At 37.3% G+C, this 19,025-nt stretch overlaps 1 protein-coding gene across 1 annotated transcript; it reads right to left on the bottom strand.

Moving 5' to 3' along the window:
- Positions 1 to 1,865: 1,865 nt before the first annotated feature.
- Positions 1,866 to 18,380, bottom strand: LOC118592307 (albumin-like). The gene is made up of 15 exons (XM_036201130.1): positions 18,256 to 18,380; positions 17,132 to 17,189; positions 16,079 to 16,211; positions 13,718 to 13,929; positions 13,026 to 13,158; positions 11,974 to 12,071; positions 10,474 to 10,603; positions 9,286 to 9,497; positions 7,858 to 7,990; positions 6,737 to 6,834; positions 5,357 to 5,495; positions 4,822 to 5,045; positions 3,699 to 3,831; positions 3,030 to 3,097; positions 1,866 to 1,937 (listed from the first exon to the last, which is right to left on the bottom strand). The coding sequence occupies exons 1-14, from the start codon at positions 18,332 to 18,334 to the stop codon at positions 3,056 to 3,058; spliced, it is 1,824 nt and encodes a 607-aa protein (XP_036057023.1). The 5' UTR covers positions 18,335 to 18,380; the 3' UTR covers positions 1,866 to 1,937; positions 3,030 to 3,055.
- Between the last annotated feature and the right edge of the window lie 645 nt (positions 18,381 to 19,025).

The raw sequence follows: 19,025 nt of genomic DNA, 5'->3' as shown, positions 1-19,025 counted from the left end.
GGGCCAGGTCCGGTCTTCACTCTGTCCTTGCAAGTCTTTCTCCTACCGTGGATACTGTCATCAGGAGGCCAAAGCACAGGATGAGGAGAGGTGAGTGTGGCATGGAAGAGGACTGAAAAGGACCTTTCTGTACGTGTGCTCTCCTCAGCTTCTCAAGTATCGTGCCTTAAATGAAACTATAAAGGATCACTAAGAGCCGGTTGTAGAATAATATGCACAATTTGAAGCCAATGATATAATAATAAAAATTTCATATGGATATGAATGACTATGTATGTAAATTCATAGACAATGCTTGAGTAAATCTACAAAATTCATAGACCAGTGTATATATGAGCAATCGTCTCCTAGACAGAGAAAAGAATCTAGCATTGAATATAAATTCTAAATTTTTATATGACTCTTTCACCACCCAGCTCTTGTGCTTCATCAACCCAGTGTCTTCAGCACCCCTCCAGATCACCCAGTCCCCTTTTCCTCAATCCAGTGTGAAGATATAACTGTCTTGTTAAATAAGAAACACGGAGCCATATACAGAGTTAAAAGCCAAGAGGTCAGAGCAATGGTTAAGAGCTAAGTACCTTACGCTTCACTGCTGTCCCTGTCCTTCCCTCAGCAAGGGACCTACTTCTGTGTGTTTTTCCTTTTTTATAGACTTTCTGTTCTGCCTTCTCATTGGTTGTAAACCCAACCACATGACCTTCTCATCACTACCTGTCTGTACAGACCTCCAGGTCTTCTAAGGTTGGTATTGAGATTAAAGGCATGTGTCTCCATGCTGGCTGTATCCTTGAACACACAGAGATCCACCTAGCTCTGCCTCCCAAGTGCTGGGATTAAAGGCATGCACCACCTCTACCCTGCTTCTGCTATGGCTTGCTCTGACCCCAAGGCAACTTTATTTATTAACATACAAATAAAATCACATTTAAGTACAAATAAAATATCACCATACCAGTGTGCTGAAGGATACCTCTAGATCACCCAGTGCCCTCTTCATGAATCCAGTGTGCTGAAGGACCTCTCCAGATCACCCAGTCCCCTCCTCCAACATTGCTTCTTGATGCTTTATGCTATCATCCTCAACTGTAGTAAATTTTCTCAATCACTTACTGTATCAGTTCAATGATCCACCTTTAAAGCCATTCCTGTCTCCTTTGTCCCCAACATTCTTAGAGTCCCACAGACAAAGGAAAGCCGTGGTTCATATATTGGTGAAATTATTAAGGCCTCTCCACATAGTTAAAAGAGAGGTTTATTTTGTGGGGTAACTTACAAATGAAGGGATAGGTTGTAGGGTCTCACAAAGGTATGGTGCAGTCCGGCAGTGTTCTCTGGAGAACTCTGCTTGATCTACCTCCAGCGTCCAGGGTCCCAGAACCAAGAGAGACCTCTCCTCTCCATCCTGGGTCTTCAGCTTCCTCCCTCAGCCCCGCCTTGTGGGCGTGACCATTACCTAAGCCTCAATGGGGGTTGGAACTTCCAGGCCAAGGCTGGGATGGCTACCCAATACATTCATAAGCTTTTAGTCTCTCATTCAGAACTCTCATAATATTGAAATTAGTTTATATGCTCACTGCCTACAGCTCTGGAGAGTATTAAGGTTTATTTTCATATTTTCAGGTTGCTCATAAGGAGCTAGAGCCTCTGCTGAGGTAAAGGAGAGAAAACTGAGTGTTTCTCAGAGCCTACAAGGCTATGAGGATGAAGAGCGCCTGAGTGTTTCCCAGAGCTGACAAGGCTGTCAGGGGAGCATGCCTTTGGAAAATACAGTCCTGGACCACATAATTGATTCTTTTCATTTTTTATTAATTGCAGTACAGAGAAAAGAAGTCAAATGTTTAAAGAAATTTGTGTTCCTTAGGTTGTTGATTTTACACCAACAGAAAAGATGAGTAAGGCTTGAGTCTTCATGTATCTCTTTTTCACAGGGTAGACTGGAAAACAGAAAGGAAAATGTATGTGCTCTTTTAAAAATGGAATGTGTTTTCCAAATCTATTTTTAGAAATGTTCAATCACTTAGATTCTTGTTGCAATTTTCACCAGTGTAGACAGCCTAGGCATGATCTAGACTTAGCTGAACTTCCTCACTCAGGGGTAGATGATACACTGTTGCCTGTTCTGACACCTCCTCTTCCTCACTGGTCCCATCAGGGCCCTCAATGTCAGGTCAGAGGTCTCACCGTTTCTCAAGACCTACTTACTCCCTAATTTATTAAAAATGAAAGCTGTCTTCTCAGAATGCAAAAAAAAATTTCCTTTTCCTTCTAAAATGGAAATAATTTTGAAAAAACCCTGTATCTGTAGGTTCTTTGCTTTAATACAAAATATTTATGTGTTTTCATATGGATAAACAATTTTCTTTTACCATCTTATTCCATTGTTGGTCTATTTTTTAAATTCTTTCCCAAAATATTCCAACAAAATTGATCAACAAGCTATGTACAATTATCTACATTTTCAAAGGGAGCTGTTTTGAAATCTGAATATAAATTCTGTCAAAGCTTGGCATGAAACACATCAGAGATTTGGAAGCAGATAATTTGTTATGAAACAGGAACCCCCATAAGATAGCTCCATCGGATCTTCTGGTGAAATGAATTTACAGAATTATTGGCTCAGATTCTGCAAAACAATACACAATTGTTTTGCATTAATAAATATTCTTCCACATGGTTTCATTTTTATTCTTAGGCTACCCTTCACTGGACTAACATGTGTGACTCCATGTAGTACACCATGTAAGTCACAGCAGAGCCATGATAAGTCCTCAGCTCTGGAGTGAATTGTCCAGATTGGCTCCTTCTCTCCCTAGTTTGCTGCCCCTTGGGGACATTGCACTGATCTGGACCTTTCTGTATGCATTTTCTTATCTGCAAATGGAACCCAAATGGGTAAACATAAGTGAGGGCCTAAAAGTGGTGGCAGGTACTAGTCTACATGGCTCTTGCCAAATGGTCAGCAAATCTTAGCAATTTTAGAAAAGATGAATATCATTGTTTTTTAAAAAAGTCCCAAAAACACTTACCTAAGATGGTTGTGATTGTGACATGTTTAAGCTAAGGCAGCTTGGCTTGCAGCAACAAGTTTGGGGCCCTGAAACACACACACACACACACACACACACACACACACACACACACACACGATAGATGTTAAAAAAGTATTAGCAAGACTATTTAAATTTGCACCTACACAGTTTTCAGTGATTGTAATATAAATTCACATGCCTTGCATCACTTAATTACAGTTTTCCTAGAACTCTTAAAACAAAGCTTACTAATATCTGTTGTATCCAAAAGACTATAGTAAACTCTTGTTAGGCCATGAGAGGAAATGTGAAATGATACAGACATGTAATTGTAAATGTTCTCCCATCAAGTGTGAAATAAGTCAATTCAAAGTATAACATTTCAAGACAAGGATTAAATGAGTTAATGATTCTGGGCTTTACAAACATTTCTATGTTCTTAAGTGTCAAAAATTTAGAACTGAATGGCTTTTATGAACATTTTATATGCTACAGTGTGGTAGGACATACGAATTAAGAGCTATGTAAGTCAGTTTGTATTACAGTTCTGTAGTGAACACAATCTAGATAGATCACATTATTCAGCATATGAGTATCTAAGCCCCAACCTGACCAAATGCACACAAATGGAAACTGAACATATCAAAATGCAAAATGCTCTATTACCTCTTCAGAGAAGCAGGCCTCCTTGTCATCAGCCTTGCAGCACTTATCCAAGAAAGCTGCAAAATCGCCCATCACAGTCTTCAACTGGTCATCCGTTGCCTTGGGCTTGTGTTTCACCAGCTCAGCAAGTGCCCTGCATTAGGACAAAAGGCAGGAAGAACAAGGAAATGTTGACTCCCAAGGAGGAAACTAAGACAGCAAGGATGTTGAGAAAACAGTTTAAGGTTACAAATCTTGGAGACAGTGACTTTGGCTTCCAGGACCAAGCATGCCATTGCCAACCTTAATATTCTTGCCTGTGTATGAAGGTAATAAGTGCCACTAGGCTAGGACTGAATCAAATGGACAATCAGTGCAAGTCACTCTGTGTTTTATGTAGTTTCCAGATATTTCCTGAAAGACTTCTCTCTTTGCACTTAATATACAGAATATGGCTCTCTAACATCTGCCCCATTTGAAGCTAATAGTGGGGATGTTATAACAATTAAAACAAGCCAAGCAAGAAGAGACTGCTGCTTCTCTGTCACTGAACCTGTAGAGCATTAGTACCAGAGAAAAAGAGTTGTGTCGGGGATGAGTTTTGTAACACAGTCTGGACCACTATCACAGGTCCTCAAAGATGAGGATAACATCTTTCTACATTTCATGTTCTTGGAACCTCTCCCAAGAGTAAAGAGGGTTCCACCATCTTTGTGCTTTTCCAGCTGTTTCTTTTCCTATTCTGAGAAGTCACATCTGTAGCCTTGTCTTGTCTCTGCTATGACTTCATCATGGTACAGTTATAGATAATTATTCATACCTTGAAATAAATTCTCCTATGATATCTATGTCCAATTTTGTATCTATACAAATTCACCAGCTAGCTATTTAGAATTTTCTAATGTGTCTGCACTGGAATTGTATTTTCTGTGCTTTTTATCCAGTGTTAAAAACAATTCATATGAAATATTTTAATACATCTTTTTCAGATAGAAAAAAAGTTGACACTCTTTCAACTCAATAATGCTAACATCTAATCACTTCTTTCTCAGGTATGTAATCACTGCATCAAAAAAAAAAGTGTTCAATTGACAGTTTTCACTGTCTACACTACAGACCTCTGCAGTAACAAAATATGGCTCACATTTGTTTCTTTATCTGCTGCTCCTTCTCTGGAAGTGTGCAGATATCAGCATGGAAGGTGAAGGTCTCAGCTTTAAATTCTTTGGGAACATAGGTTTCATCTACTGGCAGAGCAGAGAAGCATGGTCGCCTTTCCATCACAGATTTAGTACAACACTTGGTGACCTGACCACTCACTGGGGTCTTCTCATGCAGCACACATACACGGTTCAGGATTGCAGCCAGCTAAGGAATAGGCAGGAAGAGGAGCAGAACAGTCACTAGATCCCAGACACCCACTTTCTGATGCACTAAAGAACTGCCATATTGAACTAACAACTTTGAATTCAGCCTTGATTGCCATAGTGATTTATTTATCTTTGAAACCAAACATATGACTTATAAAAAATCTCTTCCAGTTAAATATAGGTGCCCATGTCCCAGCTACCATAAACACATGCACATATTAGCACACCCTTGCTCCTAAAAGTTAGATTATCCATTTCTGAAGACAAAAACCCAGCACTGCTGACTTTATCGTAGTTGAAAAGACTCACATAGTCTTCCACGCAGGGCAGTCTCTGTTTTTGAGGAAGCACACAGCACTTGCTGCCCACTTTTCCTAGGTTTCTTGCAGTTTCCACAAGAGTTGGAGTCGACACCTGAGGTGCTTTCTGGGTGTAACGAACTAGGAGCCTGTTATTTAAAAAAACAAAAAAACAAAAAACAAAAAACAAAAAACAAAAATCAAAAACAAAACCAAAAAACTTTTATGTTTCCTTCCAGATAGAAAACTGGTCTGGTATAAAATATTTCAACAAGAGAAAATTTGCCCAAATCAACTAATTTTTTTTTTACACATGAACCTAAGTTCTTCACTTCTAGGATAATAACATAGTATTGGAGGAATACCTTGTCCTGAGCAACTAATTAACTGGATATGAAATCTCCCTGGAGTATATGATCTTAGTCTTAGAGCTTTACTATAATTGCAAGGAAGTGAGTTACATTTCCCTAGTCTAACAGTATTAATGTACTTGGTGCTGCTTGAAATAAATTCAATCACAAACATACACATATCAACATTGTGATAAACTTAAAAGATACTGGTGTAAAGATGGCTGGTTTAATAGAGACTGTACAAGGATTAAATGAAAGGAAATAATGTGTCTGCCAGGCACATTATCTAGCATCTAATAACCTCTAATATTTAACAATGAACCATAACCCATAAAACTCAGTGTATGACTATTATCTATTCAAGTGACGAAATCATGTCAACTCCAAATGCTAGAGCTAGAAGAACACTAAGATGTAATGTGTAAATGACCCAAATAAGAAATAATGTCTCTTCACTTTACCTCCATAGATAAGTTTCTATGGAATTGTGCCATTACTCCACCAGGACTTTAAGTCTCTCTTCTAGAAAAGAAAGTCCTAGAATACAAGCTCACAACTATCAAAGTTTAGATATTAACTTCGAACTTCCAATGTTTTCTGAAGTGAACCCTTATTCATGTAACATTCTCATATTATCTAAATCTTTTGTTACATTTATCTGTTCAGCATTTCTATCAGTTCTTGAGATTCTGCTGTCCAAAGCATGTTACTTCTTGTTCTACCCTATATTGTTCTACTGTTTGCTCATTAATTCTACTAAACCTTTGGAAGATAATCCCAATTCCAATGTATCAAGGTTTACTATGAGCCCTCAAAACTATATACTTCCAAAAGACCAGTGTTTTATATTATACAGGGATATAGTCCTCTGCATCCTATAAAGGAAGATAAGTCCTCTCTAGAGTTTTTTTTTTTTTGATAGAAAGGGATTATAAATAATGTGTTTGCATTATTAAGGCCATATACTCAGTTGCCTATACATTGCTTTAAGTAATTTAATTGACCATGGGGAAAAAAATAGCTAAAAAACTACTCACGCATTTTGAAATCCATATTCTCCAAGCCTCTCGAAAAGTTCACAGTTGGTTTTGACTAAGTTCTTAGTCTCTTCTACCAGAGGGGGAAGTTCACCAAGCTGCAACATAAAAGAATTGTGTTTACAGCATCCTTTCTGAGAGCCCAGTGTCGGTCACTTGAATTTCTCCCTTCCTGCTGTCCAAAGACACTTCAGGAGATCTTCCCTGTCATGTCTGTCACATTACATTTAAATTGTTCTTTTTATTTGAAAGGTCATTTGGTGCAAGTCAATAAGAATCTTCAGGCTCTGGAATTGAATGGCTGTGTTTGCAGCAGGTCATATGACCTGTTTTCTTGTTGTGCAAGTGTTCTTCCCATGTCTAAGCTTCCCCCCTCTATAGTGGCTTTATATGTACTTAACTAGAACTGTTCTGTTAACCAACTAAGTGGGTGAAATTAAAATCACACCTAGTGCACAGCAGACCTTCAGTGGACAGCGGCCCCCATTTTCATGCAATCTCTCAAGTTGGATCTTGAAGTCTCTGAGATGAGAAAGTTTACTTCCAGACTCAGTCACAGATTAGTGCCTGGTACTCAGCAGCTTCTTTGTAAAATATGATTCTCTTTTTGCCCCAAATAGGTCAGAAGCCAGTGTCTGCTGACAGGTAGCCTGATGTCTTCCACAACAAAATGCTTCAAAACCTTCTCCAAAATGTTTGAAAGTATTTTAAAGTAGAAGAGAATACAAACTCCTTTGAGATATTAATGGTAAAAGTTGACAATTTGGAGGATCGGGTTAACTGTCTTTAAATCTGAGTTAAATATCTCTTTTGGCATTTGAATGTACTCTTATTTTATTCTCAATACTACGAAAAGAGAAAAATGATGATAAAGATTTTGTGCAAGAAAAGATTCCTTCCTTTTCAAACCTTCCCATCCTAGAGTGATTATTAGAGGTTTCCTTACATTTTATCCAGTGTTTGTCCTACAATGATTAATAACTTTAAGAGCTCAGGCTTCCCTACATCTCAAGAAAATATCTGAATTGAACATATATCAATTCTCATTAGTCCATCGCTTCCTTTCTCCTTATAGGAAGTGCTGCCAGGAGCCTCTGTGCTCTTGGCCTAAGGGAACATACCACATCGCCGCAGCATGTAGGAGGATCAGTTTCAGTACAGCACATTTCCAGTGTCTCTTCATATTTCTTAGCGAGTCTCAGCAACAAGGCAACAGAGTAGTCAGGGTGCCTTCTTGAGTATTCATACAAAAACCTAATGAAGATGAACATAGACTGAGTTAAATAGATGAGCAAGTAATAGACTCACATAAGTAATTTCAATAATGATTCACATTCCAAGAATCATGCATTGGAATGAGCTCCGTGCACCTAAGCAGCAAGAACTTGGGACCCAGAGATAACTCTTCCCAGGATCAGCTTTTCCACCATGATGTATTTAATGTTCTTCAGGGGCAACTTATTAACATTATCAGTGCATGAACCTCCTCCACTGTAGAAGGGAAATAAGGATAGCATCTCTCTAACGAGGTGGGTTGGGATAAATACATGGCACACTCGATCAAAGCACACATAGACTGGTGCATATTAAATGCACAATTTATTATTATTTTTACTTTATACATATTTTGTTTTGAATTTAGTCTATAAAGTATCTCAACAAATGAGTAAATAGAGATAATATTAAAAGTTTCTTTTTCTTCTACATAGGAGTAAAATCTTTTATTAAGTACAATTTAGTATAGGGTACAATTAAAATCTAATAATAAAATGATAGAATTAATTGTTGCAGTTACTGAAAACATATAGTCATTTGTTATTAATTGTATCCTGCCACACTGTGATATTCTGGTATTTTCAACCAAATACGAAACAATGACTAGTGTCATATTGATATTTATATGTATATGTGTGCTTTATTTACATAAAATCCATACAACACTAGTTTATACACACACACACACACACACACACACACACACACACATACACACACACACACACACACATATCCTTCCTGTCATCACAGATATTGATAGATACAGGTGGACAGGTAAGGAGATAGTTAAATAATACTTAATATGCTCAAATGCATTAGATATTTAAGAAATACACTTATAAGAATGATTAAGTGATACATACAATTTATATATTCATGGAATATTTCTAAAGATTTCCAGAAATATCCCTGTGAAGTAAGGAACATTGAGTTTATGCTAAATGCGTGAATGATTCCATAACAATATTTTGAATTACTTAAAATACTTTTCAGATAAATTTTAAGGGCTGAGAATGACAAGGGTGAACAACTTACTGGGAGCCACAGAAGTTGTGGTGACTCCAAAAAGAGCCTGGTTGTAGCTTCCTAATCCATTCAACTCTGCCAAAACTATGAAAGGATCCAGACATGGTGGCACATGCCTTTAATCCCAACCCTTTGGAGTCTAGCCTGGTCTACATAGTGAGTTCCAGGACAGTCAGAGCTACACATTAAGAACCTGTCTCTAAAAAAAGAAAAAAATCAAAAACAAAGGAAAGGCATCTACTCACTTGCCCAGGAAGTTATCTTTGGCCTCACTATATTTGAAGCACACTCTACCATCATTAAAATCAGTAGGTAATGAACTCAGATCAGCAGGCATATCATCATGCTCCACCTTAGCAAGGCAGTGGGCTTTCTGCAACACTGGTTTGTCACAGCAAGCCTGCAGTTTGCTAGAGATAGATGCTTGGTTTTCACACATGTACTTGGCAAGCTCCGCCTATGAGAAAGGAAAACAAATGTTAGGAGAAGTCATCTTTGTTACATTTTCTAGCATACCTTTGTTATGTGGGTAAAGCATATTCATCCTGCTCTAGACCATACATCACCAAAGTGGCTTCTGCAAACACATTCTCACCCACACAGTGCTTCAGAGCCTACAGAATCAAGAAGCTGTGACTCAAACAATTAGATTCAAGAGAGACTGTTCAGAATCAAGTTTTTATTTATTTATTTAAATTGATTACCTTTGATGGTTTATTAACTTTATATTTCTATGACTGAGATAATTCAGGTTATTTTTTTCTACAAAATGTAGTGCTATTTTTCCAAGTATTCCTCTCAAATGAAGGGTAGGTATTTTAAAACTAAATAACTCATTAAAATATGAGGCATAATTATAATGAGTAATGAGTACAGTTACAGGCCCTGCTTATATACATAACATACTGATCTTAAGTTTTCCAGGGCTTATCATCACAGAAGGAGATTTGGTTACATTTTTAATCTTTAGAAGGGCGAAGTGAAGGATATAGTAGTACAACATTGGAGAAGTGAGGTCACAGCAAATATTTATGTACTTAACAAAGTTAATTAAGGGAAAGACTATAGAGGGATAAGTGCATCATTCTTTAAAAGCCTCTCCAATCTGTCGGGTCTCCACCTCCGCTTCTCTCCCCAAAACATCTTACAAATCCACATTTGTAACTGTTCTTTTTCCATTTAAGCCCCCTCAGAATGTGGCTGAACAGAGGAGTTTTAGGTCATTTAACAATTCAGAAAACTGTTTGTTGGTTTTTTTTTTTTTCTGTTGTTGTTCTGTTATTTTGGTTATTGTTTGTTTCTGGAATGTGCCACAAAGCAAGGAAACTTAGTAGAATAAAGGATCGCCCAGAGACCATGTCAACCACCATCAGTGTTCAATGATGCAGCCAAACACATCCACTCACTGACGCTGATATGCAACAACTCTTTACCCTGTTATCTGCGCATCCAAGCAGGTCACCATGGCAGCACTCCTGGGTGATTTTGGTAAGGTCTGTTGCCAATTTGCTAATTTCTGTGAAGTCAGCGTTGGGGAATTTCTGGCTCATATGAGCTACCATCCTTAAAATAAAAATTCCCCATCAAAGAATTATTATCATGTATTTGTAAGAAAGCAGTGAAAAGATACCATTTATAACAAGGAAGTTCAAAACCAACTGACATGAAAATTATAAAAATTCACTAGTTTTTCAATGCTAGTTCTGACACAATAGTTACATTTTCCTTTGGCAGAATTGTCTACTGAAAGAATGTGGGTGATGCGTGGAAAGCTAATGCCTCATAAGATTAAAATCAAAGAGGAATTCCTAAAGGGGTGGCAGTCTGGGGGCATCAAGTTTGAGCCCTCACCCGTTTTCTGTCTCTGGCTTGGTCACATCTTAGCAATGTGACCACAAGCAAGCTTTAGCTTTAATAGTGTTACAATTCACTAAATCAAAGGATCCATGAGGTTAAATTACATAATGATATGAAAGTGTTTTGTTGCCTGGAAATGAAGATTCATCATATTTTATCTTAATTAAGACATACCTTTCTCAATTCTAAAGGTCTGTGGAGGGAAAAATTCCCTAACTTCTAGAGAATTAGAGAATTTTTATCATGGAGCCTTCTGCCAAGAAATTGTTCCAGCAGACAGCTTCCAAGCTCTATGGCAAGATGTAAAAAGCCAAGATCTTCATTAATTCAAACTTAATTTTCAGTTCTGTACCTCTGATAAAGAGACTTCTTTGCAAGAACCAACCTTAGCCCATGTAACAGTGTGTTGTTTCATGTTAGAGTTGTTTTTATTTGATCTGATTGGCTTTAAGAATTTGGATAGTAAGAATGACTCAGTGAGGCTAATTCCTGCTGACAGTCTCTAGAGAACACGCACAGAGTCTGTCATCTCTATTTTCTCTCCTGTTACTGACAAACAGGACAGGTGCTAGAGGGGAGGCATATCTTTCTTGGCTTATATATTGAAGGATGCGCCCAGACTCAGCTACATAATGTAGAAGCAAGAGAGGGTGGAGCAAACACATGCGATTAGGGACAGAATTGGAGTTGTAGAAAAAGTCAAAGTAATAACTCCAACTTGGTTGATGTTTGAATTCAATTATTTGGACATTAAACAGTCATTTTCAGATTGAGAGAAAATAAATTAAGTAAATTAATTACACTGACTGTGACTGTATGTTTTAATCATTTAAAATGAGGTTCCTGGTCTTTATAAACAATGGGACCTAAATACCTGTGTTCTGTTAGACAAAATCAAGTCTTCTACATTCTTTGACAATTTAAAACAAAAACACTGAGACAAAATTTTCAAATTATTTTGGTTATTCTGATTTCACCTCTATCAACATTTTGTGAAGTATGTTATAAATGCACAATCTTGTAGACAGGACATTTATCATTATCAAGATGTGAACTGTGATATAAAAACCATTTACCATTCTTTGAAAGATCTCTCTCCATATTTCTGAATACTGGAACACTTCAGTCTCTGCTTGGCAGATGAAGACAACACTTTCTCCTCCAGATCATCAAGCTATAAGAAGAAATGCAGTTGAAAAAATTGGAAAAGACAATTTCTACACACACACACACACACACACACACACACACACACACATACATACAAACACCCCTTCAAAAGTTCAGTCAGCCCTATGCCAAAATAACTTGTTTGTGTAGGGAGTTGAAATCAGGACCTTGTATGTGTTAGGCAAGAGTTATGCTGCTGAGTTGCATCCTCCCTCCAAATGAAAAATTTTTAATGATAATTTACACCTGAATTCACAAGTACTCCTTTTGACACATCATTATTTTGATACCTAAGGTAATGAAAATAAGTCTGGTCACAGTGAAGAATTCTAGATACTTAAAAAGCAGCACAGAGACATTGCCAGGGGAAGGGTCCTAGATAGGTATAGTAATATCCCAGGTCATATTTATACCTGCAGTGATTTAATTGTGTGACTAATTCATCTAAGTCCCTACATCATCAACTTTCATAAAGTGTTAAATACCTAAGGAAAAAAATGATTCACATAATAAACATTTATGGAAGAAAGGAATGGATTCCAATGTCTATCATCAGTAAAATTCACTGCTTTGAATTTTATGTCCAGTAAATTGTCTTAAGGAAGGAATAAAAAAATAAAAAGCAAAAAACAAAAATCAAACAAACAAAAAAAACCTAACTAGCCCTTGCTGTCCAGTGTAACAAATGCTATTATACTACAGAAGTCATCACCATAAAGAATGGGAAGACAAGTAAACACACATCCAAGAATTCCCTCTCTAGACCATCACTACTAAATGTTAGATGAAAGAAAGATATTAGAACAAAAAGCCATTGGTAACTTAAGAGGGAAGAAGGTTTTCTAATGACACATAAAAGTCTCATTCAGAGATTTAGATTTCCTAAGTCAACCGTAAGACGGTCAAATCTCTGGGTTTGGTATACAAGCAGGTCTGTCACCATCTTTCTGGGGATCACCTTTGGTGTCAAGCAGGCGGCTTTGTCAGCTTCTGCACAGCACTCAGTCATGATGGCATTGTACTTCTCAGCAGAGTAAAGGAGCTCTGGGCCATAGAAGTAAGGATGTCTTCTGCCAACTACATGCAAATAGCTGAGTTATGGAAAAAGAAGAAAGCAGGCAATCATTTCCCACAGCACATAATGATTAGTCACCCAAACCCAAAGATTTGTAATTGACCAAGTTTACTCATTGTGGCCATGAGTGATGGCCTGTCTCTGTTCTTCTCAAGTGAGAGAAGGTAAATTAAATTTGTGTCTGTGTACAAATATTCATATGTGTATATTTTCAATAAATACTTAAATTTGGGTGATATAACATTGATGACTAAAATGAAGTTGATCACAGAACACGAACACCACACACACACACACACACACACACACACACACACACCACTTCAGAATATTTTACAACATCTCAATCTCAGATTTTTGACACAGGTCACATTTCTTTTCAAGATCCTTAAATTTTTATTGTCATTGATCATAGTTTTATAGTATCACATATTATATTTTTAAAAATCACCTCAAGGTGAAACCTTCCCAGGCTTGATGATGGATATTTTGGGCTTGATGACTGTTAGCATAAGTGTTACTGGCAGAGCTATTGCTCAGTTTTTAATTTAAGACATAGATATCTGTTTACTTACTGTCCCATAAATGCGATAGCATTTTCCTGAAAGGAGGTGCACATGGCCTCAGCATCGGGCCTCACAAAGGGGGGCAGGTTGGGGTTGTCATCCCTGTGCTGCATGAAACACTCGTTTCTTTCAGGTTCTTGTTTCGTACAGCAGTCAGCCAGTTCACCATAGTTTTCACGAAGACTTGGAATGGAACACAGCTTGTCTCCAAACAGCGTTTGCTAAGTGGGAAACAGAAGCTGTCACATTCCTGCCAGTACCTGACTTTCTCTATAACCAAAGAGCAGTGTGAAAAACTGTGGGTAAAACTTGGTTAAGAAAAAAACAGAGAAGCAAATAGCTAAAGGCCTTGAGGAATGTTGCCTTACATGTTTCCCATCTGGCTCTAAAAGCTAGAAGAAAAGTCACTATAAAAAAAAAAAATCAAGGGAAGCTAGGACTTGAGGGAGCATGTGAACTCATGCTCAGGAGCAGCATGTTCACACAACTTCTCATGTGATCTGCTCCTTTTGAAGAAGCCCAAGGTTTTAGGAGGTTCTCTGTAAAACTGAGGAATAACACAGTCTACTATACATAATTACTGCATTATACAGATCTGCTCTCTATTAGGAATATTGCCAATCCAAAGGACTTCAATTGTTAAATTATCCTTCCCTTCCAAATTAAATTTTATTATAAAAGTCATTTAACTTCATGGAAATGTTACTGATCTAAACAGAATCTTTTAACTTTCACAACTGTACTTTTAGGAATATCAAGGTAGAACTATAATATTTTGTGTGAATCACTAACTCTGCAACAAGAGGAAAAGGTTTACAGAGGAAAGCAAGAAGAAAGGGCCTAGAGATAAATTTGAAAATGGTTTGCCCATATATTAAGTAGGAAGAGAAGCTCAGGCCTCAGGTTTTGAATCCCTACCCATTACTAGCAGAACTTCCTCTAAATGACTGAACCCCTCTTTTTAACTGTGTAAGTATTCATGTCACTAAAATAGAAATATAGAGCTATACTATAATTTTATCCAAGTAACCAAATAGAATAGAAATCAGCTGATGCATTCTGAACATTAGCATAGTAGCATTATATCAAGAAAAGATTAGCCCACCTACTCTACTGTAGCATTGACTGTAATAATCATAATGTATGAACAGCCTAAACAGCCACCAGCAGATGAATGGAAAAGAAAACATGGATAGACAGATAAAAGTGTGGTGCATGCACACTAGGGATTACTCTCAGCCTTTAAAAGAGGAACATTCTGCAACTGACATCAATATGGGCAACCTGGAAAACATGCTGGTAAATGCAATAAGCCAATCACAGAAAGACATATTCTGTGTGATTCCACTCAGATAAGATACCTAAAACAGTCCAATTCACAGAATCTAAAAGGGGTTTTATGGCAGACAGAGAGAGGAGGAACTCAGTTACTGGTCATCTGGCACAGACTCTCAGTTAAGCAAGATAAATTCCACAGATCTGCTTGATGGTATTGTAGCTGTTGTCAACTACAGTAAGAGGGTAGAGGGCTCTCACCACAAAAAAATCAATATGTAAAAGCATGCTATTGCTATCTGCCTCTGTGAACAGAAATCAGATTTTAGAGCTTGGAAAGAAATTGTACAAACAACGAATTACCATTAAAAATATTATAACTGCTATCTGTCACCTCCAAGAATTTTTTTAAGTTGTGACAATGCATAGAATGTTGCCATTTGCTTGCATTTTGATCATTTAATAACTTTGTATCACTTCTTCTAATCTTTCCGTCTACTTTATAATTACATCATTTTCTCCTCCCCTTTTCGCCCTCCAATCCACACACATATTTCCCTTATTCTCTTTCAAATCTATGACCTCATTTCTCACTAAATGTGTTACATATCATATATATGTGTGTGTATATATGTATATATATATATATATATATATATGTATATATACATATATATATATATATTCCTTAATAGAGCCTGATAGTCTGTATAATGATAGCTGTACACATGTTTTCAGGGCTGACCATTAGTATTGAATTAACCAATTGGTGCTCTTCCCTGGAGAAGCCAACTTCTCCTGCTCTCAGCATTTCTTGTTTGCCTGAAGTTCTTTGTGTAGGGTTGTGGCCCTGAGGTCTGTCATCCACCCTGGACCGTCTATTGTGTTGTCACTGCTAAGCTCACATTTGGATGTCATGTTGGTGAGACTTTTGAGTCCAGCTTGTTACATTACTAGGAGACAATCTCATAGCAAAGTCCCTGTTCCTCTGGCTCCTACAATCATTCTGCCTCTCTTCCACCATGTTCCCTGGGCCTAAACCACTCAGAATTACATAAAAGAGGCAAAGGGTCCTCAGAATCAGAATGTACTGACAATTGACTTATCACAGTTTGCAGCAGACTCGTCAGCTACACATGTCTTTGCAAATTCGGTTATTTCATTCACTAATTTCACATGTTCTTCATATGGGCATTTCTGGAGATGCTGGGCAAGGGTGATCAGGACTCTGAAAAACAGACATAGAAATAAAACTTTACTATGAAGCAGTTGGTTTTCCTAAAAAGTAAATTGCGTAGGTGTATAACATCTATATTTTGTCTATCTTTCTTATCTAGAAAGCCTATTCCTGTCAGCTCTTCTCTGAGGCATAACCAGGATGAGGTGCCTTTCCAAGTAAAAAGAACATGGATTCCTACCATGCTTAAGTATAGATGCATATGTGTACCAGTAGATTTATAAACATGGGGCAAGCAAGCAAACTATGTTCTAAATACATTTCATTGTCAAGACTAGACATTAAATAAGTCCTTTGAGTTATTTCTTTTCTAATCCATTTACCTCTGTTAATTAGAGGTATATGACACTTATTGACCTTTTAAAATAAACTCTCATTTTCACTACATTAAAACATTCTTGAGGTTGGGGATATTTCTTAATTATAGATCACATGCTTCACATGTATGTGTTCCTAGTACTACAAAGACAAACTAATCTTCTCAAGATACCATGAGATCTTGTAGTGTAAAGAAGAATTAGTAAGTTAGCTGCTCAAGCAGTTAAAAATCATAGACCTTCCCAGAAAGAACACTAACATTCCATTCTTCACAAGTTTAATGCTGGCTCCAGAATCTCATTCTCCAGTAAAGTAGCCATTAGCCAATTGGGTAGATAGATTTAATTAAACTTCAATATCATTTGAATGTGTGCTCCTCACTTACACTAGCCATGTCTCAAGTGTCTAATAACCATGTGTCCTCTGGCTGCCATATTGCTCAGCACAGGTCCACAGTCTTTCTATCAGCAGAGACATTTCTGTTGGACAGTGCTGCCCTACAATTTTGCATGCTCAAGGTGGGAAAAGAGCATCTCAGAACTGGAACTAATACTACTAGAAACATTAAATTGACTTTCAACATTTTAACTTACAGGCCTTTGAAATGTTGTTCTCCCAAATCATTAAACCGATGAGCAATCTCACTCTTGTCTGCAGGAACAGGGAGACAAAACCCACAAAACATATTTAAAGATGGATGAAAACAACTAATTATAATGCTGTTTTTCATACTTCTTTCCCACACACTTAAGCTATCCCTTTATTTAAGACACTGGCATCTGATCTCTACAAAAAAATGAATCTGCCAATGACTCCTTTCTTCTACATTTAAATAACTACCCTTTCACCATGAATATTACTTTAAAACTATCTAAGTGTTTATAGCTTTGCATTCAAACCTAAGAGTCAATGCTTTTGTCATGTCTCAGTGTCTACTAAGACAATCTGAAATAAAATTAAATACAAATGGAAGCTCCATTTATAAAATTAACAACATACACTTTAATTTTTAGTATAGCATGGTAGAGTAAACAGGTCTTTGAGACTGTGAATAATTCTGGCTTCAACTGTATTCAGTATAGTTTAGTTTACTCTGCCTAACATTTATTCAAAATTATAAGAAATGTAAAACTAAACTTTAAAAAATCCTCTCATTATTTTCACCTAAGATGTCTAAAGTATATTAATAATATAACCACACAAGGGTTCTCAAATGCAAAATATCATCAAAGTCTAGAAATAAGCACTAAAGGAAACCTTAACTCTCTCAAAATTCAGGGCTTCCATTACTAGGAAAGTAAAATAGAAGCGGAGCAGAAAAACATAAAATACTTCCTGTATCTGGAGTTTTCTCCAGTCCTGCCTGGCCCACAGTCAGGACAAATCTCTCCTACCCGCCAGTTCTGCAGCCGCTCAGACCCAACCCAGTAAACACACAGAGACTTATATTACTTATAAACTGTATGGCTGTGGCATACTTCTAGCTTGCTGTTCTTATATCTTAAATTAACCCATTTCTATTCATCTATAAGTTTCTATGTAGCTTGTGGCTTACTGGTATCTTAACATCTTCTCTTGGTGGTGGCTGGCAGTTTCTCTCTGCCTCAGCCTTCCTGTTCCCAGAATTCTCTTCTCTGCTTGTCCCACCTCTACTTCCTGCCTGGTTTCTCGCCAGTCAGCATTTTATTTATACAGAGAGATATCCACAGCAACTTACGTGCATCTCGGCGAAACACACCCCTGGAAAAAGCAGAGGCAGAGACAAAGAGGAGGAGGAGGAAGGTCACCCACTTCATTGTGCCAGAGGCTTGTGGGGTTGATAGGAAAGGTGAGATGTGTGCAGGGAAATCTGCTCTAATATACTTCTTTAACCAATAACTGCAGATCATTAGCCAGACTCAGCTCGCACTTCATTGGTTCCTACCCAATTACAAAATCATACAATCTTTGCCAAAAAATTGTTTGACTAAATCCCTTGCGTAAGTTTGCCATCTGGAATTGTTTTCCCCACAAGGCTTTGTCAATACATGAAAGTTATGCAAAACAACAAATTTTACATAAGAGTTTAAACTGTTCAAACCTATGTTCCTTTACTATGCTATGTATCTCCCATTTGGGCATTTTTGATTTGGCCCTTTGCATGGAAACATAATGTATTTTAAAAGCTAAGGGCTGAATTATATGTATTACTTATTCCAAATATGCTTTTATTTATTGGTAATAAGGAATTTGCATGAGGAAGCAAGGAACTGATTACAGGGTTTCCATGTCTTTCTCATCTTTTCAAAATTAGAATTCCCCCATAAGGCCCACATTGCCTCAAATGTAAACTGAGAAAAAGTCAGCAAATAAGAACAATCATGGAGGATGTTTAAAAGTTTTGTGTCACCATCCCAGCTCTGGCTATGTGAAACAGGTCTGCTGTGGAATATTCTCATCTGATGTGAATCTCTTTCTTGGTTTGTTTGTTTGTTTGTTTGTTTATTT

Source organism: Onychomys torridus, chromosome 10 (genome assembly GCF_903995425.1).
Source record: "Onychomys torridus chromosome 10, mOncTor1.1, whole genome shotgun sequence".
NCBI classification, from domain to species: Eukaryota; Metazoa; Chordata; class Mammalia; order Rodentia; family Cricetidae; genus Onychomys; species Onychomys torridus.
Note: the sequence above shows the minus strand (reverse complement) of the source record. Positions and strands in the feature narration are given on the sequence as shown.

Bases quoted from the DNA above. Each gene is read 5' to 3' on its own strand.
- LOC118592307 (XM_036201130.1), bottom strand. From the start codon at position 18,334: ATGAAGTGGGTGACCTTCCTCCTCCTCCTCTTTGTCTCTGCCTCTGCT. The intron at 13,930-16,078 runs GTCAGTACATTC...TTTCCCACTTAG, and splicing joins CAAACTGTGATAAGTCAATT to CAAACGCTGTTTGGAGACAA. The intron at 3,098-3,698 runs GTAATAGAGCAT...TGTGTGTTTCAG, and splicing joins AGGCCTGCTTCTCTGAAGAG to GGCCCCAAACTTGTTGCTGC.